The sequence below is a fragment of the Heptranchias perlo genome, chromosome 11 (assembly GCF_035084215.1).
Source record: "Heptranchias perlo isolate sHepPer1 chromosome 11, sHepPer1.hap1, whole genome shotgun sequence".
Taxonomy (NCBI): Eukaryota; Metazoa; Chordata; class Chondrichthyes; order Hexanchiformes; family Hexanchidae; genus Heptranchias; species Heptranchias perlo.
The window spans coordinates 48919676-48947252 of NC_090335.1; the positions used below are offsets into that span (position 1 = coordinate 48919676).

Below are 27577 nucleotides of genomic sequence, written 5' to 3' on the forward strand. Positions count from 1 at the left end.
AAATGATCTTCACATGAGAACAGAGGAAACATTCAGATGATAAATGCATGAATTAATTTATAGAAAATGGGTAACGAGTAGTAGCCTAATTGAGGGTTACAAGTGACATCCTAGAGTGAAGCTCAAGTGGCTTATAATTAAGCCTGAGATCTGTTATAATCACCTCAGGGACTGGTTACTTTCATAATTGATTCAAATTTTATGAGTTGGGGATAGTTTATTCAGTGCTGGTTTCATTTCTATGGCAGCAATGGGTCTTTTTGTGTACAATGAACTCCAATGCACCCAATATTCCGAATGGAGGAGAATGTTAACACTGCAGGAATTATTAACTTTGTTAGGACTATGATAAGACAATTGCCTTGTGTATGTTGAGAATTTGCAGGGATTTGCAAAAACATTTTATTGCCAGTACATAGCCCAAACAGAGAGATCCTGATTTCCCCCTTTCCCCCTTTTTTACTCCTTTTCTCTTTACCCCTCCTAGCCCCCTCTCTCCTGTCGTCATGCCTCCTTTTATTTTCCCCCTCTCGAGTACTCTGCCCCCCCAAATCCCTTCCCCAACCCTTCAGCACTCCTCGGCCTTCCTTCTCTCCTGCCGCTGTCCCAGGCTTGACTCCCTTTTAGATAAGCCTACAGCTTCCCTCTGTGTCTCTCGTGGCATCCTCCAAAGAGCCCACTGAGGCATCCATCGCTGCCTCCTTAAGAGCAGCAACCCCAACTGCCCCGTCCTAATCTCTCACCGATCTTCCCATCCAGCCTGCCCACTGGGAGCTAATCTTCCCAATCTCCTTCCCATTCCATTCACCTCTCCCAGTGCTGACTCTGCCAACAAATCAGCTAGCACCAACCCTCTCCGCATCACCCTCCAGAATGTCTGTTCACCTGTTAACAAAGCCCTTGCCATCCATGACCTTATTATGGATGATTGTATCGACATCATGGCCTTGACGGAAACTTGGCTGACGGGTGATGACTCCTTCCCCCTTAATGACGCCTCCCCACCTGGCTATATCTTCCACCACTTGCCCCGCCCAGACCGCCGCAGTGGCGGTGTGACCCTTATCACTAAATCACATCTTGGTCTGTCCCCCTACTCCTCTGGCATCTTCTCCTCCTTTGAGCATCTCAGCTTGTTCCACCCCTCTCACCTCCCCTTTAAAATCTTCGTTCTCTACTGCCCACCCAAGTACCAAGCCAAGTTTCTCACCGAGATATCTTCACTGCTTTTCTCCCTCAGCCTCTGCAATGAGCAACTTCTCATCCTCGGTGATTTCAACCTCCATCTCAATTCATCATGCCCTCTCTCCTCTGAATTCACTGCCCTCCCATCCTCCCTTAATCTCTCCCACCATATAAACTCCCCTACCCATATTCACCTCCACCCCCTCGATCTTGCCATCTCACATGGCCTCTCTATTCCCTTTGTGTCAATCACAGATAAGGTCAACTCTGATCACTTCCTTGTATCCCTCCCCACCAACATCCCCTTCCCAATCCCCTTTCCTTCTGTGTCCCCCCCTTGGAAAAAACTCTCCCCCAAGTCACTTACAATGGCACTTTCACATTCCCAACTGTCTAGCCTTTGGCCCTCCATTCACCATGACATTTTTGCTGAATCATACCCTCACCTCCACCTTTGATGCCCTTGTCCCCATTAAAACCATTACTCTCTGTCACCCTGGTCGTTACCCCTGGAACGGCCCTCATCTCCACTCTCTTAAGTCCAAGGGACACAGACTTGAACTTTTATGGCAGACAAGTTGTTTAGGCATTCATCGCCAGATTTGATGGGACCACATAAAGCACTATCGGGCCCTGCTCTCCTCTGCCAAAACTGTTCAATATTCCAGGATCATCTCAGAATGCAAAGACAACCCTCGGCTTCTCTTCTCCAATACAAACCGTCTTCTTAAACTTCTCTCCCCTGCATCTTCCATCCTCACCTCGAACAACAATTGCAAGGAGCTCATTGACTTCTTTGTCACTAAGATTGAGACCATCCATTCAGCTGCCTCTGCCACTTTCTTCCCTTCCCCTAGCCCACCAAGCCAAACTCCCTCTAAGGATCCCCCCTGCCCTAGCCCTGAACTCACATTTTTCTCTAGTTTCTCTCCTATCTCCCCTCATGCCCTCTGTGAGATCATCTTGACTATGAGACCCACCTCCTGCCCCCTCGACCCCATTCCCACCAAGCTGCTGACCACCCAACTTCCCTTCCTGGTCCCCATGTTAGCTGATATTGTTAACGGTTCCTTCTCCTCAGGTACTGTCTCCCTCCCCTTCAAATCTGCCGTCGCCAACCCCCTCCTCAAAGAACCTATGCTTGACCCCTCTGTCCTTGCAAACTACCACCCCATCTCCAACCTCCCTTTCCTCTCCAAAGTCCTTGAATGTGTTGTCGCCTCCCAAATCCGTGCCCACCTTTCCAGCAACTCTATGTTTGAATCCCTCCAATCAGGTTTCCGCCCCTGCCACAGTACTGAAATGGCCCTTATCAAAGTCACAAATGACATTCATATCTGACTGTGACTGTGGTTAACTATCTCTCATCATCCTTCTCGACCTATCTGCAGCCTTTGACAAGTTGACCACATCACCCTTCTCCAACATCTCTCCTCCGTCGTTCAGCTGGGTGGGACTGCGCTCACCAGTTTCCATTCCTATCTTTCCAGTTGTAGCCAGAGAATCACCTACAATGGCTTCTCTTCCCACTCCCGCAAAGTTAGCTCTGGAGTCTCCCAAGGATCTATCCTTGCGCCCCTCCTATTTCTCATCTACATGCTGCCCCTCGGCGACATCATCTGAAAACAAGTCAGGTTCCACATGTACGCTGGCGACACCCAGTTCTACCTCACCACCACCTCTCTCGACCCCTCCACTGCCTCTGATTTGTCACACTGCTTGTCCGACATCCAGTACTGGATGAGCAGAAATTTCCTTCAACTAAATATTGGGAAGACCGAAGCCATTGTCTTCTGTCCCCGCCACGGACTCTGTTCATTAGCACTGACTCCATCCCTCTCCCTGGCCACTGTCTGAGGCTGAATCAAATCATTTGCAACCATGGCATCCTATTTGACCATGAGATGAGCTTCTGAGCCCTTATCCGCTCGATTACTGCCTACTTCAACCTCCGTAACATCGCTCGTCTCTACCCCTGTCTCTGCTGCTGAAACCCTTGTCCATGCCTTTGTTACCTCTAGACCTGACTATTCCAATGCCCTCCTGGCCAGCCTCCCACCTTCGACCCTCCATAAACTTGAGCTCATCTAAAACTCTGCTGCCCGTATCCTAACTCGCATCAAGTCCCGTTCTCCCATCACCCCTTTGCTTGCTGACCTACATTGGATCCCAGTCCGTCAATGCCTTAATTTTAAAATTCTCATCCTTGTTTTCAAATCCCTCCATGGCCTCGCCCCTCCCCATTTCTGTAACCTCCTCCAGCCCTACAACACTCCGAGATCTCTGCCCTCCTTCAATTCTGGCCTCTTGCACATCCCTGATTTTAATCACTCCAACATTGGCGGCCTTCAGCTGCCCAGGCCCTAAGCTCTGGAATTCTCTCCCTAAACCTCTCCGCCTCTCTACCTCTCTCTCCTTCTTTAAGAAGCTCCTTATAACCTACCTCTCTGACCAAGCTTTTGGTCACCTGTTCTAATATCTCCTTGTGTGGCTCGGTGTCAAATTTTGTTTGATAACGCTCCTGAGAAGCACCTTGGGATGTTTTACTACATTAAAGGCGCTATATAAATGCATGTTGTTGCTATTGTTAAAAATAAACACAAACGGATATGTGGCAGATATCATCAATACAAGAAATCAGGAAATAACCCTCACTGGAGCGCAATTACCAACATTATGATATGCAACAAAGGTTCACTAGATTGATTCCTGGGATGAGAGGGTTGTCCTCAGGAGAGATTGAGTAGAATGGGCCTCTACTTCCTGGAGTTTAGAAGAATGAGAGGTGATCTCATTGAAACATACAAGATTCTAAAGGGGCTTGACAGGGTAGATGCTGAGAAATTGTTTCCCCTGGCTGTAGAGTCTAGAGATAGGGGGCATAGTCTCAGGATAAGGGGTCGGCCATTTAGGACTGAGATGACGAGGAATTTCTTCACTCAGAGGGTTGTGAATCTTTGGAATTCTCTACCCCAGAGGGCTGTGGATGAGTCATTGAATATATTCAAGGCTGAGATAGATAGATTTTTGGACTCTAGGGGAATCAAGGGATATAGGGATCAGGTGGGAAAGTGGAGTTGAGGTCAAAGATCAGCCATGATCTGATTGAATGACAGAGCAGGCGTGAGGGGCCATTTGGCCTATCCCTTCTTCTATTTCTTATGTTCTTGTGTTCCAATTAGAGACTTCAGCCAACAGAGATGAAGCAACTAATGAACTGAAACTCTACTGCAGAATAGAGTCAAATATGTAAGGATCAGGATAGTGGGTGCTTAAAGCTACCAGTGGCTGAAATCAAAACAGTTAGTTCCAGCTGCTTTCATGGTACACTCCCCGCTGCTTATAGAGGGCGCATTCATCCGAAAGCAATTTGCCCGATATAGGAGGTTGTCCAGGATAAACGAGGACGGTGTAAGTGGTGGGGACTTTAATGAGCAGACTGAGCTGCTCGAAATTCTAGGTAGAAATGCTCAGGCAAGCTAGAGTTTATGAACGATGAGCACCTTTTATTTTTCCACTGAGAATGCATCATAGCCAAAAATACTACATGTACAAGTTTCACATTGCTTTCAGGAAAGACCAAGGTCTATTGGGAATACTTGTAAGACAGTCGGGATTTTCCTAGGTCCCAGCACACCCTGTGCTGGGTGAAGTCTGATATGCTTGATCATTTACATCCCAACCACGTCATAGAGTTATAAACGTCCTCAAACTATATTTAGGTTTGAAAAATAGGTTAACAGCTGAATTCTAACAGTAAGCAATGACTATCTGGCCCCCACATTAAAAATACCATCAAAAATATTACATTCGGTAGAGATTTTTTCCCTTAAGGGATTTTTCTGGGAAAAACACATTTTAGTCTCACACTGCCACACTTATGCCCCTGGATGTAAATTGGCCACCCAACACTATCCTACACTTTGAGATCTTTGTTAAAATAAGAATTTTAAAGAGCCAGCTGAATCGATATTTTTAAGCCTTTACAATTTATGTTTTTCAATATTAATTGACATATATGTAGCCAGATCTGCTGACATTTCATTTAGCAGTATGAACTGGTAAAACCTTCTGGATAAGATGTTATTCTTAAGGTGGACAGAAAATGTAAACTTCTAATGGCTATAACTCTCATTATATTAACCCTACTCATTGAAGCATATAAGACCCTGAGGGGACTAGGAGGGGTAGATGCTGAATGTTTCCCCTTGTGGGAGAGGCTAGAACTAGGGGCCACAGTTTAAAAATAAGGGGTCTCCCATTTAAGACGGAGAAGAGGAGAAATTTTTTCTCTCGGAGGGTGGTGAGTCTGTGGAACTCCCTTCCCCAGAGAGCGGTGGAGGCAGGGTCATTGAATATTTTTAAGGCTGAGTTAGATAGATTCCTGATTAACAAGGGTGTCAAAGGTTATAGTAGATAGATGGGAAAGTAGGGTTGAGGTCGCAATCAGATCAGCCATGATCTTATCAAATGGCAGAGCAGGCTCGAGGGGCCGAATGGCCTATTCCTGCTCTTAATTCGTATGTTTATATGTTCATATTTTTATCCAGGGTACCCAATTAAGTATCATAACACATTTACGTTGATATTTTAAAAGACAGGATAATGGATGAGTTTCCTGGGCTAATGGGCACTGGGGGGTTAACCCCTGAGCATTGTAACTGCTGTTCAACAGGAAAAACATTTTTTTTGTCAGCATCAGATTGAACAGAAATGCTGGAATCACTTGCAATTAGCAGATTCTACTTGAAAGCCCCATTGCACTTGTAACAATGCCCCTCACTTTGTAAAAGGGCAGTGTTTTCTATTTTCTGCGTTTTTAGCAAACAGGTTTTCTCAAAAGTACATAAGGTATTACTGGGATGTATTGCTGAATGCAGTGAACATAAATTAAAAACACTTAGAAGGTGTGTGAACGAAGATGTGACTGCTGCATTGAAAATAAACTGCTCTAATAAAGTGAAGCCATTATGATTGTCCTTTAAAAGAGAATGCAATTGCTTAGTTATCCTCACTGTGAGATGTGGCAATGTTGAGACGAAGAAGAAAGGATAATTTTAACAACATTTTTTTGCAGAGATTAGCGAAGATCAATCTAATCCATGGGAAGGTGATATTGCACAGTTCCAATTTGCAACCTACAATATTAAGATTTGTTAGGAATTGCAGTCCTGAGGTGGGATTTATATTCATAACCTGTTCCAAAAGTCAAAATTCTAGCAACTGAACCGACTGACCAATAAGTGGATGTAGATAGATCGCAATTTACCTAATTCTCCAGCGACATTCCGGCCTCCCACTGCATACAGATTTCCTTTAAGAGCACTTAAATGGAAGAAAGTTCTCTTTTCGTTTAGGGAACCCATCTGTTTCCACTTGTTGTAGCGGGGGTCGTATCTATACGTTGTATCAACAGCAGTTTTTCCTTTTGTATCATAGTTGCTCTGCCCACCAACTACAAAGAGGAAATTTCCAATCACAGCCACACCATGCTGGTAACGCGGCACATCCATGGCAGCCAAGGACTTCCACTTTTGGGCATTCTCATCAAACAAACGCAACTCCTTGCTCACCAGAAGCTGCTGGCGGAGCACACCACCCAGAGTGACCAGGTGTGATGAATTGGAACGTATCCTAGTCCTTTCTGACTGCATGACTGGTTGCATGTAGGGCAACATCTGGTAGTTGCTAGCTTCAAGCAGAAGGTTAACACAAATGGTATCAGTTCGCATGAACTCAACTTTCTGAACATGTTCCAGGAGCTCCTGTGGTGACATCAATGGGAAGCGAATGTTCTTCATCAGTTTTGCGGCAAACTGCATTCGACATTCCTCCTGCTTCAGCCACTGACAGGCAGCTTTAAACAGCTGAAGTTCAGAGCAGTTTTTCAGGCTATCATTGCCAAGCACAAAGGCAAGTTGGTCGTATGAAAACTTAATAAATTCCCCATTGTTTAACATAGTTGAGAAGTTCTTCAATATACAGCCTTTGATATAATCATCTACTTTGGTCAAGTGGTATGCGTTGGCAATACGTCCAATTTCTACACAGTTTTCAAGGGAAACCTGGTAAATGTAGAAAAGTTCAAGGAAGGTTACTTAATAAGGACAAACAACCATCGATAATTCAGGCCTGGCAGAACTCTACATTATCTCAGTGCCATGAGTCATGCAACATCTTATTTCAATGTGAGATCTTATTAGGATGGGGATTTCCTACATCAAAGTACTAAAGAATAGCTGTGGATCCCATGTTTCTACTGACTCAATGAGAGTCTTTATATTATACATATTACGTATTATAAAACCTGATGCCACTACCTCCCTGGCATAAACAACAATTGTGTTTAGGAGTGAGCAATGCTGAAAGAGTGAACAGATGAAAATGATTGCCAATTTTGGCATGGGACCAATTTAGAAAGGATTGACTGAAACTAAGAGGTTTAATAAGGCAGTCTGTCCAATGCCTCCAAAAATTGGAAAAATTTGCCACTTGACATTCTGTATGGGTTTACTTGCCTGATTAAGTGAGGCACAATCCCAGGGATCAAAGGTGCACAGGTACACTTTGTGAGTGTAGCTTTGGTGAATTTGCCTTTGTATTCCAAGACTTTTAGATCTAAGATATTTTGTAAATTTAAGAGCTACAAACAGGTCAACATTGAACTCCCTTGTAGTCTAAATCTCAGCCTCCAATGGTAAAATTCATCGATTCTTGATTGTATCAACACAACTCCTTAGAGTGATCAAGCTCGCTAAGGAAGAGATTGGCAAAAGGAACTATAACCAACATCTATCAACTGAAACTAATTAGGTATCAAATCATGGAAAATAATAGTATGAAGCTAAAGCAAAGCAAAAGCTGAAGGCAAAAAACTGAAGTATATTTCTAATCACTATCCCTACTGCCCCTCATCCTCCATCCTGCAAAAGTAAAACAATTATTTTATTTGTCATCAAAGAAGTAATGAGACAAACCTGAGAAATTAGAAGCTCTTTACAGAACTCAAGGATAGGCATTATCTGGAGGAAGCTGGCTGCTTCTAGTGTGTCCTGGAGGTTGTCCATATTGAGAGACAGCTTTGATGTATAGATGAACTCTATTATATTTTTCAGTCCTATTTTGCTCACTCCATGCAGTTTGATAGACATCAGCTCCTGTTCCTTCATACCACCTAAGACCAATTGAACTCGAGGTTAGATATGCAATGGTTCTAAATTGCTGGAGCATACACTTACTGCATTTGCTAAATTTCCACAAATTCTGTCTGTGAGCACTCATTAGGAATGGGATTGATCAGGTTACTTGAGTCCTTTAAGAGGCAGCAGAGAGATTTGTAATAGCTGAAATAAAACAGAAAATGTTGGAAATACATGGGTTAATGTTTTAGGATTAAGACCTATCCTCATAAATAAAAAAGGAAAATACTTGAACCTCTTTATAAAATAGTTTTAAATAAAGAGGATAGGAGAAAATAACAGGATAAAGGTTATGGCCTTGGAATTCTTCAGGTTGCAATCCCAGTGGTTACTTTGGGGATCGAGCTCCACAGTGCCCTTTAGTGCTGACCCTGCCGGAGTTTTCAGGATCAGCGGGAAGGCACATCATTTACATGGGACAAGAGGGCACAAAACCATTATGGGCACATTTACGGTGCCTACCTTCCCATATTGGCTGGAAACTCCGGTGCCTATCCATGGGGGAGGGATTGTCTGCACCCCGCCATGGAACCCAGCCATGACCTTTGATCTCTGAACAAGGGGGCTGATCTGCAAAAAACATTTTTAATAATAAAATTCTGGTCCCCGGCGCCCATGCCATTTGTTGAACCTGAACCCCACTGGTGGGGCCCACATCTGCCCTTTTCAGGCTGGTATGCCTCCATTCACACAGTGTACTGTTAGGCCATGTCCCACTAGTGCCTGAGAAGTAGAAATCCCAGAGTATAAGAACATATGAACATAAGAAAAAGGAGTAGGCCATACAGCCCCTCGAGCCTGCTCTGCCATTCATAAGATCATGGCTAATCTTCTACCTCAACTCCACTTTCCCGTCCTGTCCCCATATCCCGTGAATCTGTTCGTGTCCAAAAATCTAACGATCTAAGTCTTGAATATACTCAACGACTGAGCATCCACAGCCCTCTGGGGTAGAGAATGCTAAAGATTCACAACCCTCTGAGTGAAGAAATTTCTCTTCATCTCGGTCCTAAATGGCTGACCCCTTATCTTGAGAATATGACCCCAAGTTCTAGACTCTACAGCCAGGGGAAACAGCCTCTCAGCATTTACCCTGTCAAGCCCTCTAAGAATTTAATGAGATCACCTCTCAATCTTCTAAACTCCAGAGAATATAGGCCCATTCTATTCAATCTCTCCTCACAGGACAACCCTCTCATTCCAGGAATCAATGTAGTGAACCTTCGTTGCACCCCCTCTAAGGCAAATATATCCTTCCTTAGATAAGGAGACTAAAACTGTACAGAGTACTCCAGGTGTGGTCTCACCAGAGCCCTATATAATTGCAGCAAGACCTCCTTACTCTTAAACTCCAAACCCCTTGCAATAAAGGCTAACATATCATTTGCCTTCCTAATTCCTTGCTGTACCTGCACGTTAACTTTCTGTGATTCATGTACAAGGACACCCAAATCCCTCTGACTACCAACATTTCTTAGTCTCTCACCTTTTAAAAATAATCTGCTTTTCTATTCTTCCTACGAAAGTGGATAATTTCACATTTCCCCACAATATACTCCATCTGCTTCTCACCCACTCACTTAACCTGTCTATATCCCTTTGCAGCCCCTTTGCATCCTCCTCACAGCTTACATTCCCACCTACTTTTGTATCGTTGGCAAACTTGGATACATTACACTCGGTCCCCTCATCTATGTCATTAATATAGATTGTAAATAGCTGAGGCCCTAGCACTGATCCTTGCGGGACTCCACTAGTTACAATCTGCCAACCCGAAAATGATCCGTTTAGTCCTACTCTCTGTTTTCTTTCCGTTAACCAGTCCTCTATCCATGCTAATATATTACCCCCAACCCCATGAGCACTTATCTTGCGTAACAACCTTTTAAGTGGCACCTTATCGAATGCCTTTTGAAAATCCAAATATTCTACATCCGCTGGTTCCCCTTTATCTACCCTGCTAGTTACATCCTCAAAAAACTTGAATAGATTTGTCAAACACGATTTCCCTTTCATAAAACTGTGTTGACACTGCCTAATCATATTATGATTTTCTAAGCGTCTTGTTACTACATCCTTAATAATAGATTCTAGCATTTTCCCTACTACTGATATCAGGTTAACTGGCCTATAGTATCCTGTTTTCTTTCTCCCTCCTTTCTTGAATAGTCCCTGGCTCTGCCACTTGGTTGTCTCCTTATCTAAGGGGAACAGATAGGCGTTTCTGCAGTCGCAAACGTAACTCCAGGATGGTATGTTGCCTCCTTCGTGATGGGGTCAAGGATGTTGCGGAGCGGCTGCAGGGCATTCTGGAGGGGGAGGGCGAACAGCCAGTAGTCGTGGTCCATATTGGTACCAACGACATAGGTAAAAAAAAGGATGAGGTCCTGCAAGGTGAATTTAAGGAGTTAGGAGATAAATTAAAAAGCAGGACCTCAAAGGTAGTGATCTCAGGATTACTACTAGTGTCACGTGCTAGTGAATATAGGAACAGGAGAATAGACAGGATGAATGCGTGGCTGCAGGGATGGTGTAGGAGGGAGGGATTTAGATTCCTGGGACATTGGGACCGGTTCTGGGGAAGGTAGGACCTGTACAAGCGAGACGGGTTACACCCGAGCAGGACTGGGACCAATGTCCTCGCGGGGGTGTTTGCTAGTGCTGTTGGGGAAGGTTTAAACTAGAATGGCAGGGGGATGGGAACCTGAGCAGGGAGACTGAGGAGGGGGAAACAAGGTTAGAAACAAAAGACAGAAAGGGAAGAAGCAATATTGGAAGGTAGAGAATACAAGGGCAAAAAACAAATAGGGTCATAGTGCAAAATAAAACTAAGATGACTAGCAATCTTAGAAAGACAAGTCTAAAGGCATTGTGTCTTAATGTGCGGAGCATTCGCAATAAGCTAGATGAATTAACAGTGCAGATAGATATTAACGGTTATGATATAGTTACGATTACGGAGACATGGCTGCGGGGTGACCAAGGATGGGAACTGTACATCCAGGGGTATTCAATATTTAGGAAGGACAGACAAAAAGGGAAAGGAGGTGGGGTAGCATTGTTAGTAAAGGAGGAAATCGATGCAATAGTGAGGAAGGATATTGGCTCGGAAAATCACGATGTGGAATCTGTATGGGTGGAGCTAAGAAACACCAAGGGGCAGAAAATATTGGTGGGGTTTGTCTATATGCCCCCAAACAGTAGTGGAGATGTAGGGGAGGGCATTAAACAGGAAATTAGACAGAAGGGTACAACTATAATCATGGGTGACTTTAATTTAAATATAGATTGGTCAAACCAAATTAGCAATAATACCATGGGGGAGGAATTTCTGGAGTGTGTACGTGATTGTTTTCTAGACCAATACGTTGAGGAACCAACTAGAGAACAGGCGATCTTAGATTGGGTATTGTGCAATGAGAAAGGATTAATTAGCAATCTTGTTGTGCTGGGTCCCTTAGGGAAGAGCGACCATAACATGATAGAATTCCTCATTAAGATGGAGAGTGAAGTAGTTGAATCCGAAACTAGGGTCCTGAATCTAAATAAAGGAAATTACGTAAGTGTAAGGTACGAGTTGGCTATGATAGATTGGGGAACTTTACTAAAAGGGATGACGGTGGATAGGCAATGGCTGATATTTAAAGAACATTTGCAGGAATTACAACAATTATGCATTCCTGTCTGGCGCAAAATAAAACAGGAAAGGTGGCTCAACCGTGGCTTACAAAAGAAATTAGGGATAGTATTAGAGCCAAAGAGGAGACATATAAAATTGCCAGAAAAAGCGGCAAGCCTGAGGATTGGGAACAGTTTAGAATATGAGAGTAAACTAGCAGGGAACATAAAAACTGACTGTAAAAGCTTTTATAAATATGTCAAGAGAAAAAGATTACTGAAGACAAATGTAGGTCCCTTACAGTCAGAAATGGAGGAAATTATAATGGGGAACAAAGAAATGGCAGAACAATTAAACACATACTTTGGTTCTGTCTTCACAAAGGAGGACACAAATAACCTCCCAGAAATGTTAGGGAACCAAGGATCTAGTGAGAGGGAGGAATTGCAGGAAACCAGTATTAGTAAAAAAAATAGTGCTAGGGAAATTAATGGGGCTAAAGGCTGACAAATCCCTAGGGCCTGATAATCTACATCCCAGAGTACTAAAGGAAGTGGCCCTGGAAATAATGCATGCATTGGTGATCATCTTCCAAAATTCTATAGACTCTGGAACATATCCTACAGATTGGAGGGTGGCAAATGTAACCCAACTATTTAAAAAAGGAGGGAGAGAAAAAAGAGGGAATTACAGACCAGTTAGCCTAACATCAATAGTGGGGAAAATGCTGGAGTCTATTATAAAAGATGTGATAACAGAACACTTGGAAGGTATTAACAGGATTGGACAAAGTCAGCATGGGTTTATGAAAGGGAAATCATACTTAACAAATCTACTGGAGTTTTTTGAGGATGTAACTAGTAGAATAGATAGGGGAGAACCAGTGGATGTGGTGTTCTTGGATTTTAAGAAGGCTTTTGATAAGTTCCCACACAAGAGGTTAGTGTGCAAAATTAAAGCACATGGGATTGGGGGAAAAAACTGGCATGGATTGAGAATTGATTGACAGACAGGAAACAGAAAGTAGGAATAAACGGGTCTTTTTCCGGGTGGCAGGCAGTGACTAGTGGAGTACCGCAGGGATCAGTGCTTGGGCCCAGCTATTCACAATATATATCAATGATTTGGATGAGGGAACTAAAGTAACATTTCCAAGTTTGCAGACGACACAAAGCTGGGGTGGAACCTGAGCGGTGAGGAGGATGCAAAGAGGCTCCAATGTGATTTAGACAAGTTGGGTGAGTGGGCAAGGACATGGCAGATGCAGTATAACGTAGATAAATGTGAGGTTATCCACTTTGGTTGTAAAAACAGAAAGGCAGATTATTTTCTGAATGGTGATAGATTGGGAAAAGGGGAGGTGCAACGAGACCTGGGTGCCCTTGTACACCAGTCGCTGAAAGCGAGCATTCAGGTGCAGCAAGCAGTTAGAAGGCGAATGGTATGTTGGCCTTCATTGCAAGAGGATTTGAGTACAGGAGCAGGGATGTCTTACTGCAGTTATACAGGGCCGTGGTAAGACCACATCTGGAGTATTGTGTGCAGTTTTGGTCTCCTTATCTGAGGAAGGATGTCCTTGCCATGGAGGGAGTGCAACAAAGGTTTACCAGACTGATTCCTGGAATAGCAGGACTGACGTATGAGGAGAGATTGGGTCGACTAGGCCTATATTCACTAGAGTTTAGAAGAATGAGAGGTGATCTCATCAAAACATATAAAATTCTAACAGGACTAGACAAACTAGATACAGGGAGGATGTTCCCGATGGCTGGGGAGTCCAGAACCAGGGGTCACAGTCTCAGGATACGGGGTACGCCATTTAGAACCGAGATGAGGAGAAATTTCTTTACTCAGAGGGTGGTGAACCTGTGGAATTCTCTACCACAGAAGTCAGTGGAGGCCAAGTCATTAGATGTATTCAAGAAGGAGATAGATATATTTCTTAATGCTAAAGGGATCAAGGAATATGAGGAAAAAGCGGGAACAGGGTACTGAGTTAGACGATCAGCCATGATCATTTTGAATGGCGGAGCAGGCCCGAAGGGTCGAATGGCCTACCCTTGCTCCTATTTTCTATGTTTCTATGTTTCTATAATGTTCTTGAAGTGTGGCATTAGTATTACAAAACCTTTATTTCCCAAAAATACAGTGAAATTTGTATAATCATCAAAAGATTGGATTTTGGACAATGCTGTGACTCCAACCGCTCATGGGATACCAACATAAGGGATAAGTGAAGTTTTTCTACCATCAAAGCCTGAAGCCACAATCTATTGTTTCAAAGGTCAAAGTGCTTGCAACTAAACCAAATTACTGAGTCCCCATCAGAGAAAGGAAAACTCTGAACCCTTCTGACTATGGTATTTTTGAACACAGGCTGAACCTGCTACAACACCTAAAGCCATTCCTATTCCTCCTCTTATTTTTCTCTGCATTCGAAACGTTTTGAATCCGACGATAAAATGCTCAGGATCACGCTGGTAAATTATGTTTTTAATTGGCAAATCGTTACTATCTTGATTAACCAACCATTTCAAAATAGGACTGGAGTTTGCTAGGAAGATCTGTCTGGGTTGAATTTGAATTCATTTTCTGGATTTAAAAGTACAATGGGCCCAAATGTTTACCGATGGATGGGCATATTGGCTCGTGACTCCCACCATTGCAAGGTCAGGGGGATGTCCCCTGTTTTGCTTGGCAATGACAGGCACCTGCGCCACTAGGGGCATATCTAGGAACTTCTCATTGAAGTGACCAGAAAGTCTGTCTGAAGAGTAGTTGGCCAATGAGTTGGATTACTTTCTTATAACTTAGGCGTAGATTTTTTGCGAAGCTTCACTTAATCTCCTGAGATAACGTAGGTGGAAGATCAGCAGAAAGCCTGAAGAAATGGTGTAAATGAAGGTTCTGCTGAAGTTACAGCAGGCAGAACATCAGAGAAAACCTTGTGGACATTCTACGCCACTGTTTGTTGGAAGGTGTGGATCATTTGGTCATTTCATCGTTTATGTTCTTGTTGATCTTGTTTTATGGTAAAATAATGAAATCAGATGTTAGACTACCTAAATAATAATTGGTAAAAACCCTAATTACCTGTGAACATGGCCTTGAAATAGTCACTTGCAGATGCCATCATGGCTCTGTGCACAGGAAACCTTTCATCTCCGTCTTCTGGCACTAAAGTGACATCACAGAGTAAACCATCATTCCGCAGGTTGTTAAATCCCTGAAAAGGGGGTAAAAAAAGAGCACCAAGATTAGAATTTAATGAATGGAAAACTTCACTACAAGAATGAAACAATATCAGAAGTAAACACAAAGGGGCCAAAAATCTGTTTCTAAATATTAGCAAATTAATTAGCCACCAATTTTAACTCTCATCAAGAGTTATAGATTGTGAACATGATCGGATAGTCCTAATGATAGGAGAAACCTTACTGTTACTCTTGGAAAGAAATTTTAAAAACATGCCAAAATATTGATATTATAATACTTTCTCAATATAAGACAGGTGTACAAAGAGAGATGTTACAACGCTTTGGTGGAGAAAAGCTCAATTGCTCACATTAGCCTCGTCAGTAGCAAAGAAAATTTGGTAAGCAAGAGAAAATGAACTTCTCAAACTCTGCTGGGTATCACTTTACCTGAAAATGACTTATTTTACTCACAGGCACAAAGCAACTGCATGTACGACAATAACAAAAAGCTTTTTGAATTTACCTGCAGCACTGTCGAGCTGTGTGTCTCACTGCTGAAGGCTGGAGGGCTCCCAAGAGAAGCAGAAGACTGGCAATTTTTTGACACTCCCATCCTGCTACAGGCCAAAGACACTTTCAGAGGAAAAGTGTCCTCTTCTAGCAGTGAACTGAAAGGCAGGACAATATAGACAGATGTTCAGTTAGATAATAGGAGTTTGCCATTATGCTGTCATAGGCAGCATCTGTTTGTGGAACATTCTCTAGGAGGGAATATTAGGCCTGATGGTTTTTCACTAGAATATGTAATTGTACATGTATCCCTAGATATCATTATTATATCCCATGTCTCCAGTAATCAGGAATATTTATGCAATAGACCACTATCTCTACATCTACAATGCAATACTCCATTTATATCTTTATGCCAACTCTGTTGAATATGATGTCAGTTTGGAGCACTAAAAGTATAAAACTCTCATATTCCAGCAAACTCTTAATTGTACTGAATCAATCTTGGACCTGACTCTGAGAGCCAGACCAATTTCAAGCCCCACCCATCAAACCAAGAATTGTGGTTTTACGCAGAAGGTCTGTGCACTACTTCTCCAACTGCCCCTGCCTTCCTCGTAGTCAAGTTGCTCCATTGCATAATAGCTTTTCCTTTACTTGCATTGGTCTCTGTATGGGCATTGACTGAGGAAATATGATTTAGAGTTTAAAAATGGGGGAGGGGAAACATGTATAAGCGTCATGTGTGTGCATGTGTGTGGAGATTATGCTACGACACTGCAAAATTTAATAAATTAAATAACTCAGAAGTCTTCAAAAAGTAAATAAATCCCACAGCTATCTTTTCTTGACATGCTGCCCTTGTTTTAAATGGCCACACTTGAAGTTATCCACACACCTCATTTGTATATGTCGTTGTTATTGTTTCAATCACATTGATTCTTTAAACCAATTGGCATATGTCTGGGATCTCCATATGACCTTTAGGTCTGTCTGTAAGGAAAGACGCAACACCTCAGTAACTATAAAACACTTCACCAGTTTAACAAGTGACATATTGTCAATCACCTTCATCTGACAAGTGAAATATCGTCAATCACCTTCCTTCAGTAAAAAAATGGAATGACTACAGTGAAAACTAGAGGCAGGCTTCTGTACTCTCATCCAGCAATGTAACATGCTGTCTTCCAGCAAGCTTGCACTTCAATTAGTAAGAAAGCATAGGGGCATAAATTCAACATCGTTGCACCCGATTTACGGCCATAAAATGGGCTCAACGCTGACAAATTTAATAGTGCGACAGCCCGTGCCCAATCTGTGCGTGGATTCGGGGCACTGCTAAATGCATTCGGGTCCTTTTTAGGCAGCCGCTAAAGGAGCACGGGCCTCATTTCAATAGTGAAATGAGGGTCCTGCATCTATTTCAGGACCATTTGTTAAATTCGTGAAGACTAGTTGTAGCTTATGCCGCGCAAGCTCCGACTAGTTTTTGTGATTCTACAGCGGCCTAATCAGTGGTCCTTAAAGACACTTCTGGACGCTGCCTAAGACTCCATGCTCACCCCCTCCCATTTGTCTCCCCATTCCTCCCAGGAGTCATCTGAGGGCCGTAGCTGGTGTGTGAGCAGGGTGATTTTCCGACCCGTGAGCTGCATCTGTTTGCCCAATTGGCGCCTGCATCTCGCCGGTGTTTTGTGAATGAGGCCCAAGGGCCAATATTGGTTGGCCCTCGGGCCTGTGTCTTCTGGTGCACTCATCGATTGTTGTGGCCATTTCGCACCCATATTTGGGCACTAATGAATTTAGGTCCCATAGACTCTAGACTCTGAAAGTTTAACTCTTGGAGAACTGTCGTATGTTTCTTAGAATCATAATAAGGTTACAGCACGGAGGCCGTTTGGCTCATCGAGTCCGTGCTGGCTCTATGCAAGACCAATCCTGCTAGCCCCACTCCCCCGACCTATTTATTATCCCAAATTTGTCTTCTCTACTTTCAGGGCAGATGGACCTGCCAGAGTACAAATCAATAGGGTCTTGTAGCCCTCTGATACTTCTGAGTAGTCATTCTTCATGTGTGAGCCTGAATATGGAATGTCAATAGCTATTCGTTTGAGGGGAGTGTCACAGCCGAGTCTGATCCTGTCCTTACCTAAAGCCCACAGAACATTTTGCAGCACAGAAGATAATGATTATGAGCAGAAACGCTGACTGACTTCCCCCACCCTTCATACAAACACATGCGCACACTCATATACAAACACACGCGCACACATACATACACACACACAGGACACATTGTAATCTCTCCCCCAAACCTGAGATGGGTGCCTCAGTTGTACTGAGATGAATGTGAGTGGTAGTTTGCGTTTTCTTCATGTAACTATTATTGCAGTATTTACTATAGGAATGCAGTGGAGGGTGCGATAGGGTGTACTGAGTATACTGGCTTTTTATTTTTAGTGTTTAAGGTATCAATGAGGATTAAAAATCATGTGTTATACATAGTCTTCATCAACATATCTTCCACACACTAACCCCGAAAATGCTTATGAGGACTTCTGGGGTTGGATCTGGGGTGGGGCAGAGTTCCCTTTGCTTTATGGATACACCCCTAGGGTATGGGGCATTTGTACATTGCTGGCAGAGTCTGTGGCCATTTTAGTACAGCCGAGGCATTTGCCTCAGGTGCGGGTTGGGAGGGATTTCACAGCAGCACAGTGCAGCTCTTGTGTCCAATGTTGCTAAGGACACAGACAATGTAATTATATTGTATGGAATATTTCTCTAATTTGTATGCCATCATAATACACCTGCCCCCAAAATCGACAACATTTCTGACAGGAACAAAAATTCTGCCCAAATAAAATTGGGGTCGATTTTCATTTTCGGCATAGACGGTAAATAGACGGTTGCAGATCGGCCCTCCATTATACATCCTGCCTGCTTTTCAGCTCTATTGAAGTCAATGGTGCGGAAAATCAGGTGGGTGTAGAACGGGCAGCCGATCCGCAACCACCTATTGACCGCCTATGCCGAAAGCGAAAATGACTGCCAACGGCTTTGCACCCCTAGGGCTGTGGAATTTCAGGCCTATGTTTAACCTTCATTCACAATTGCTCCTTATTATCATTGTACACTACGTATAATCCACATTCCTTGTTACCATTACATGCTACACTTTATTCTCATTAAAAAGTATTCAATATTATCATGACATAAAATATCTTCCTCTCATAAACTTAATTATTAACACGAGCTAATCAGAAATCCAGCTTTTAAATGAATAATTTGGAATGGTTTGTGGCCCATACTTTGATTTATGCCCACCTATTGCTCAAACCTGACATCTCATTAGGTACATTCATTCTTGACCATATCAGCCCTCCTTGGAATGCAAGGCTCTTATTTCAATTTTTTCAGATGAAAATTTGCACTGGTCAGTGAGTTCATTTATCCACTTTAAATTTTGATCAAACCCACTTATAGCTTTCATACTAATGAAGGTGCAGAATAATTATGATATGGTGAAAGATAAATGAGAAATATAAATCGCTTACTACCCATATCAAACACAAGTCTGATGTTGTGAATGTGAATGGACGACCATCTGAAGTACATCAGATCCTTACACAATGCAGCAATGTTACAAGCTCAAAGCAATGCGGGAGGCCACCTTCTCGATGCATTTAAGGGGAAGTTGATACATTTAAGGGGAAGCTAGATAAACATATGAAAGAGAAAGGAATAGAAGGAAAGTGCCACATAATAGGCTTCTCAAAAAAATTGAAGCCCGTCGAATAAAGGGAGCAGTGGCAGCATAGATACTAAATTGGCTGTGACAGGAAACAGAAGAGTAGTGGTGAATGGTTGTTTTTCGGACTGGAGGAAGGTACACAGTGGTGTTCCCCAGGGGTCGGTACTAGGACCACTGATTTTGTTGATATGTATTAATGACTTGGACTTGGGTGTACAGGGCACAATTTCAAAAGACACAAAACTTGGAAGTGTAGTAAACAGTGAGAAGGATAGTGATCGACTTCAAGAGGACATAGACAAGCTGGTGGAATGGGCGGACACATGGCAGATGAAATTTAACGCAGAGAAGTGTGAAGTGATCCATTTTGGCAGGAAGAATGAGGAGAGGCAATATAAACTAAATGGTACAATTCTAAAGGTGTTGCAGGGACAGAGAGACCTGGGGGTATATGTGCACAAATTTTTGAAGGTGGCAGGACAGGTTGAGAAAGCAGTTAAACAAGCATATGGGATCCTGAGCTTTACAAATAGAGGCAGAGTACAAAAGCAAGAAAGTTATGTTGAACCTTTATGAAACACTGGTTTGGCCACAACTGGAGTATTGTGTCCAATTCTGGTCACGGCACTTCAGGGAGGATGTGAAGGCCTTAGAGAGAGTGCAGAAAAGATTTACTAGAATGGTTCCAGAGATGAGGGACTTCAGTTATGTGGATAGACTGGAGAAGCTGGGGTTGTTCTCCTTAGAGCAGAGAAGGTTGAGAGGAGATTTGATAGAAGTGTTAAAAATCATGAAGGGTTTAGATAAAATAAATAAAGAGAAACTATTCCCACTGGCAGAAGGGTTGAGAACCAGAGGACACAGATTTAAGGTGATCGGCAAAAGAACCAAGGATACCATGAGGAAAAGCTTTTTTTCACAGTGAGTAGTAATGATCTGGAATGTGCTGCCTGAAAGGGCGGTGGAAGCAGATTCAATCGTAGCTTTCAAAAAGGAATTGGATAAATACTTGAAAAGAAAAAAATTGCAGGGCTACAGGGAAAGAGCAGGGAATGGGACCAACTGGATTGCTCTTACAAAGAGCCGGCACAGGCTCAATGGGCCAAATGGCCTCCTTCTATGCTGTAACCATTCTATGATTCTATGATTCTATGTTAATGGGGTTAGATGAAGAAGGGCGGGAGGAGGCTCGTGTGGAGCATAAACACCGGCATGGACCTGTTGGGCTGAATGGCTTGTTTCTGTGCTAGTCATTCTATGTAATTCTATGTAAGTTCACAAGGCTCTGTGGTAGTTATATGATAATGATGACTTTTCTTATACTATACAATTATATTATCAGCTATTTATTTTGACACATTTATTTTGATGCCATTAGCAGATGAATGTAATCATATATAAGAACATAAGAACATAAGAAATTGGAGCAGGAGTAGGCCGATCGGCCCCTCGAGCCTGCTCCGCCATTCAATAAGATCATGGCTGATCTGATCCCAACCACAAATCTAAAGAACACAAGAAGTCGGAGCAGGACCCGGCCACATAGCCCCTGGGCCCTCTCCGCCACCCACAGGGCATTGACCGATCCGAACTCAGCTTCATGTCCAATTTCCTGCCCGCTCCCCATAACCCCTAATTCCCTTTACTTCTAGGAAACTGTCTATTTCTGTTTTAAATTTATCTAATGATGTAGCTTCCACAGCTTCCTGGGGCAGCAAATTCCACAGACCTACCACCCTCTGAGTGAAGAAGTTTCTCCTCATCTCAGTTTTGAAAGAGCAGCCCCTTATTCTAAGATTATGCCCCCTAGTTCTAGTTTCACCCATCTTTGGGAACATCCTTACTGCATCCACCCGATCAAGACCCTTCACAATCTTATATGTTTCAATAAGATCGCCTCTAATATGACATCCATTGCTTACTATTTTATAGAGGTGTTAACCTGTTTAAAATAATGGCCTAATTGCTGCCTTATATCATACAAACCTATTAAAAAGAAAGAAAGGCTTGCATTATATGGCGTCTTTCACAACCTCAGAATTTCCAAAAGCGCTTTACAGCTAATGAAGTACTTTTTTTGAAGTGTAGTCACTGTCGTAATGTAGGAAACGCAGCAGCCAATTTGCGCACAGCAAGGCCCCACAAACAGCAATGTGATAATAACCAGATAATCTGTTTTTTAGTGATGTTGGTTGAAGGATAAATATTGACCAGGACAATGGGAAGAACTCCCCTGCTCTACTTCGAATAGTACCATGGGATTGTTTACGTCCAGCTGAGACAACAGATGGGGTCCCGCTTTAACGTCTCATCCAAAAGGCGGTACCTCCGATAGTGTAGCACTCCTTCAGTACTGCTCCGAAGTGTCAGCCTGGGTTATGCACTCAAGTTTCTGGAGTGGGACTTGAACCCACAACCTAAGCATTCATCTATTAATATGGCCAATATTAACTTCTAGACTCAAAAGGGGGAATTCTAATTCCTGACAAGAAGCTGGCTGGTCTTGCTGGCAGGAAAAGGGAGAGCCCAAGGCAACATAGACCCAGATTTTCCTTGTGTGGCCCAAAAAAGCACTCCTGCTCCTCTTGGACCAACAAAGGAAAGGTTAACACTCACCTTACCTTACATGACCTCTTCTTCTTTCAGATCAGGTTTTACCGCGTGGGCTGGCCAGTAGTTAAAATGCCATCAAGTTCATATGAACATCATAAACATATGAGACTCCTGCCTGATTCAGGCAGGCATTGCAGCCACCCGAAAAAACAGCAACATTGAAATTGCTGTGGGCCGGGAATGGAGTGGGAAATTGACTTGCTCAATTTTAACTCCAGCTCCACTCAATTTCGGCAGGGCGGGGGAGTTAACACTCCCTCTAAAAAAAAAGTGACTTCCTGCTCCCATCTACACAACTTACTGAGTCTTCTAATTTAGCGTCATCTTCAAACTTGGAGCTGAGTTACGGATCCACCATGATCTCATTGAATGGCGGAACAGGTTCGAGAGGCTGAATGACCTACTCCTGTTCCTATCTTCCTAGGTTCCTATAAACTCCTTCTGCCCAACTGAATATTTTTTGTGCAATAAGACCTGGTTCATGCGAATCTGGGTTTTTACTAGATCAAACATTACCAATAGCCTGCTTAATAAAGGAAATATATTCTTCTACAAGGCTGTGTAATGCTGGTGAGTCCGACTTCTGAATTGTAATTTTTTTTGTTTGTTTTTTGGTACCTATGCCTAATCAAACAGCTTCTCAAGACTGGATCAATATTGAAATGAATCCGAATCTGTGCATTGTAAACTATAATTGCTCCTATCTGATTTAATAAATGTTATTTTTGCTAACATATTGCTGTTAAGGTTGGTGGTCGGGATCCTTGAAGGATTGTGTTTGTGTAGGTAATTCATGCAATTAACATTCTGATGCTAATTATGCCAGTGATTAAGAACTTAATTTCCAAGATGCAGGAATAAACTAAGTAAAAACTGATGTTTTTTTTGTGTGACTATTCAGGTTAAGAATATTACCTCGAGGCCCCCTTGTATACAATAGAAATGAGATAGTAGGCAAGATATTATGGAGCGTTGAGAGAGTACACTGTCAACTTGGAGAGACCTGCCTCTAACAAATGTTATAAAATCTTACTTTTATGTACAATTGAAGAGATTCAGCAAAGTTAGCTTTCTATGTGAGTCATTAATCCGCCATGGTCACCTTTCAGGTTTGTTACATTGACTATCCTTAAAAAGAATGAATTAGTGAATATAGGTAAGATGCTGAGATACAGCATCTTAAGGTTTCTAGGATCCATTTAAAGATCACTATTGGTCAGTCCAGCCTGGCTGAGGAAGTAATGATAAATTGCATTCTTTAATTCTGCTGGCACTGAAATAATGGAATAAATTTTAATTTTCACCACTGGGTGGAAAACTGGCAGGAGCAAATCAACTGCCCATTACATATCCTGCTGAGATTTCATTGGAAAAGAAAGTCAGGCAGATGTATATCGGGCGGCCAATCCTCTACCGCCAGTTTTCCGCCTGGCGGTGAAACTTAAAATCTACCCCAATGTCTGCAGCAAATAGATAACAGACTATGTTTAAAAACTAAACTGCATGTTTCTTATTTTGTAAATTATTTCCCCTTTCTCAGGGTTTAGATCCATCTGCTCCCACCTTCTCATCTTTACTGCTCATGACTTGACCACTGGAGAGATCAGGTTTATTTGTGCTCTGATCTTTTTAATCCACAATATCTGTCTGCTTATGGGAAGCATCTTTTTGCCCAGATGACCTGGCACAAAATTGGGAATCATTTATGAGGAAATTGTGGGAGTGAACTGTGATATCATCCTGTTGCAGTGCACACTGTAATACACAGATAGGCACTTTTATTCAAATAGCTGGTTTAAATAAAGCTTCACATTAGTTGATACCTGCACCTTAGAATGATAAATAGAGCTCTTGATTAGCTGAAGATGTTTGCAAGTACAAAACCAAGGATCCATATCATGTGGCTCTAAATGGCTTTGATCTTTAGAAGCTAATACAAATGGATTTATAAAGAAAAGTGTTCTTTATCGGCACTCATTGAGAAGATACAGCATTGAAAATATAGAATATAATTTCCCTATGAAGCCTTGGAAATCCAGGGATAGTTTAATGGGCGCAGATACCCAGTGAAATGGTTCTCTGTCCTCTTTTTTGTAATCCTTGCACATAGGGAATGGCCATTCCCTGAGGAAAGGATCAAAAAATTCAGCCATTTAAAATTTTGCATAAAGGCGACACTGCGCATTGATACCACAAAATGGTAAAATTTGAGTAAAGCCTTTAATTCTTTTGCATTGTTCATTCTAATCTGAGTCAGAAAGTTGTAGGTTCAAGCTTCACTCCAGAGACTTGAGTGCATAATCTAGGCTGATACTGCAGTGCAGTGAGGGAATGCTGTCAGAGATGCCACATTTCGGATGAGACGTTAAACCGAGGCCCCTTTGCCATGTCACATGAACATAAAAGAACCCATCGCTTTCTTCAAAGAAGAGCAGGAGATTTCTTCCAGTGTCCTGGCTTACATTCATCCCTCAACCAAAACACTAAAACAGATTCTCTGGCCATTAATCTCATTGCTGTGCAACCTTGTGCACAAATTGGCTGCCGTGTTTTCCTACATTACAACAGTCAGTACAGTTCAGAAGTATTTCATTGGCTGCGAAGCACTTTGGGGAGTCCTAAGGTTGTCAAAAGTGTTATATAAGTGCAAGTTCTTCCTTTCTTCTTTTAATCTCAGCTGCACAGCTATGGGAAAGTGCCAGGCAAAGATCCGATGCTTTCTCGCAGAGGGAGAAAACCTCAGAGGAAGAGATGTCATTGGGCTGGATCAGAATGAGTTGGCAGAGGCTCCCCATCCACCTGCCCCCTTGGCCACAGTTGATTCATACCTGGGATTACCAGGGAAAAGGAGGATGTAAAAAACTATTCAAAACAAAGGGCTTTGTGACCTTATAATAATAGAGTCAATAGTTGTGTTGGATTAACTCCAAATAGAAAATGCTTTGTTAGCAATATATTAATCTCTGGAGAGGGGAATTGTGTTGTGCACATGTTAAAGCCCTTTTGCCAATAATTACAATTGAGCCATAATAACAGTACTTTCCACATCTCTGAATTATATTTTAAACCGCTTAATCCAAACAAGCTATTACTTACTGATTTAACCAGCTCAACAAGTGATTGTGAAACTAGAGTCAACTAAAATTGAAGAAAAATTATACCTGTGCCACTATTTCCCTGTTTAGATCACTATTTTAGCAGTCACGTTCTAGCTTTAACTAAATGAACAGAGGCATTACCTCCAGAAATAGAATCCCTTTGATGGATGCACATGTAACCACAAAATATATTATGGGGCGAGAGCTTTCCTTTCCTCTTCTTTAAAAGTGGATTTACAATTTTGTAATGCACAGAGAAAATCAATGCCCTTAAACAGTGAACCAGTCATCTTTACACCATTTTTTGAAAGGGGGATGAAACTTTCTTTTTTTTTTCCAGGTAATTTTGCCCTTTCTTTAGGTCTCAACATCATCCCTGGCTAAGAGAGAGGACAAACAACCAATTTCCAGACCTCCGCCAAAACAGCTTTGAAATCAGCGATTTCAGAACTGTGCAAGAGCAGCTCAGTTAATTGTCCTTCTAATTTTCCCTGCCTCTGCTTCGAAAAGCATCTGGCCTCAACCTGTCACACAACAGCACAGCCGAGATTGCTGACTTGGCGTATAAATGTGCACCTTGCAGCTCCATACAGTGTGTGGCGGGGCTCTGATCTACTTTGGCACCACACCACCCGCTTTCAACCCTACTGGATTCTGTGATTACAGAATGCCAGAATATAACTGATCAGCAGTTTTTGAGTTCAAATTGAGATGACGAGATTAATAACATGCTCGCTAATATATTCTTATAAAATTCTTGTTACAAATTAACCCATTTCAAGCAAATAGGTTAATGCTTTCATTAAATTAGTAGATAAAGACATTTTGTACAAATATATAAGGTGATCGTTATTAATACTGCACAGGACAATGTCAACTCTTTAGAAATATCAGTAACAACCCTCTGGTATGGAATTTCTTGGAGACTTAGAATTGCTTTCTGAAATGTAAAAGAGTGACACAGGGTTAACATTTCAAACCCGCAGTAATTTGGTAGATAATTGAAGTAGCAAAAGCCATGCAACATATTACAAAGAACGTGACAAGCATGGCTTGCAGACTTAATAAAATGTGTAATCTGAGCAAAAATACATTTATTTAAATTGGAGTGAATACACTGGGTGTAGATAGAAAACGATCTATTAATTTCAGTTATCTGATCATCATTTACATGGAATGCAATTACAGGTATTTGCATACAGCAATTTACATTAGAATGTCAGTGCTGTTAATTCCAGTGGGTGAATGTACCTGGTATACAAATTAGGAATTGACTTGTCAGGAGAATTCAAATTAAGATATCAGAACCCAAGGTCTGACAATTGATCTCTACCCAAAATTTTAACCTATCCCTTATCTTCTCAGATGCTGTACATTTCCAGTATTTAGTATTTTTATTGAAGAGATATCAGTATGCTGTCCAGAGAGTAAACTGATGGCTAAAATATTTTAATCACTTAACACATTAAAATCATTATTGCTGTTAATTCCTGTTCAGGTGAACATTTTCGGAACTTTTTTTTAAAAAATCATCACTGTCCTCAAAGAGCATAATTGTATAAACAGTTCTTACATTCACTTAACAACAGCCTCAGCAGATACCTGTCCAACTAATTAAATAAAAAGCTTGGTCTGGTGCCAAACTAGCTGATATGTTTGTGGTGGCAATAATACAATTTATTGTTGCTAAAAATAATGTTCTACCTATGCGATTCCATGTTGCTGATCAAACATGGCCCGATTATATCCTAGCACTGAACTGGTTTATATATCTGGAACTGCCACAGATTCTGCTCACTATTGGCAGAGATCATTTTTTAATGATAGCTTTTTACAAAATGCATAGTGCTAGGGCCACAAAATTACACCTGGATATTGTGAAAGGAGAACATTAGATAATTCAGAATCGATTGGCAGTAATAAGCTAATTTACATATTTTTTCAAAATATTTTTTTAAAAGTTCATTCATGGGATGTGGGCGTCACTGGCAAGTCCAGCATTTATTGCCAATCTGTAATTGCCTTTGAGAAGGTGGTGGTGAGCTGCCTTCTTGATTCCATCACACTCCTGACTTGTGTCTTGTAGATGGTGGAAAGGCTTTGGGGAGTCAGGAGGTGAGTCACTCACCGCAGAATACCCAGCCTCTGACCTGCTCTTGTAGCCACAGTATTTATGTGGCTGGTCCAGTTAAGTTTCTGGTCAATGGTGACCCCCAGGATGTTGATGGTGGGGGATTCGGCGATGGTAATGCCGCTGAATGTCAAGGGGAGGTGGTTAGACGCTCTCTTGTTAGTAGCGTTTTGGGGCCTTGGTTAGTTCACAGGCAAACTGTGCTTTGCTTAACCCTTTGCCCGAAACCCACCCTCCATCACCACCTTCTGGAGTCGATGTGCTGAAGGTT

General features: G+C 42.2%; 1 protein-coding gene across 7 annotated transcripts in view; it reads right to left on the reverse strand.

Moving 5' to 3' along the window:
* The window catches only part of si:rp71-68n21.9 (kelch-like protein 13), a 77956-nt gene that overhangs the window by 5455 nt on the left and 44924 nt on the right, over positions 1-27577 (reverse strand). For 4 of the 7 annotated variants that reach the window (XM_067992965.1, XM_067992964.1, XM_067992959.1 and 1 more), the window contains 4 exons: positions 15724-15868; positions 15097-15229; positions 8163-8359; positions 6455-7250 (listed from right to left, as the gene is read on the reverse strand). In XM_067992965.1, the coding sequence (XP_067849066.1) occupies positions 6455-7250; positions 8163-8359; positions 15097-15229; positions 15724-15813 (1216 nt within the window). In that variant the 5' untranslated portion in view covers positions 15814-15868. Of the gene's footprint in view, positions 1-6454; positions 7251-8162; positions 8360-15096; positions 15230-15723; positions 15869-16608; positions 16704-27577 lie in introns of all 7 variants that reach the window. The other 3 variants (XM_067992960.1, XM_067992961.1, XM_067992963.1) reach the window with 1 other exon arrangement.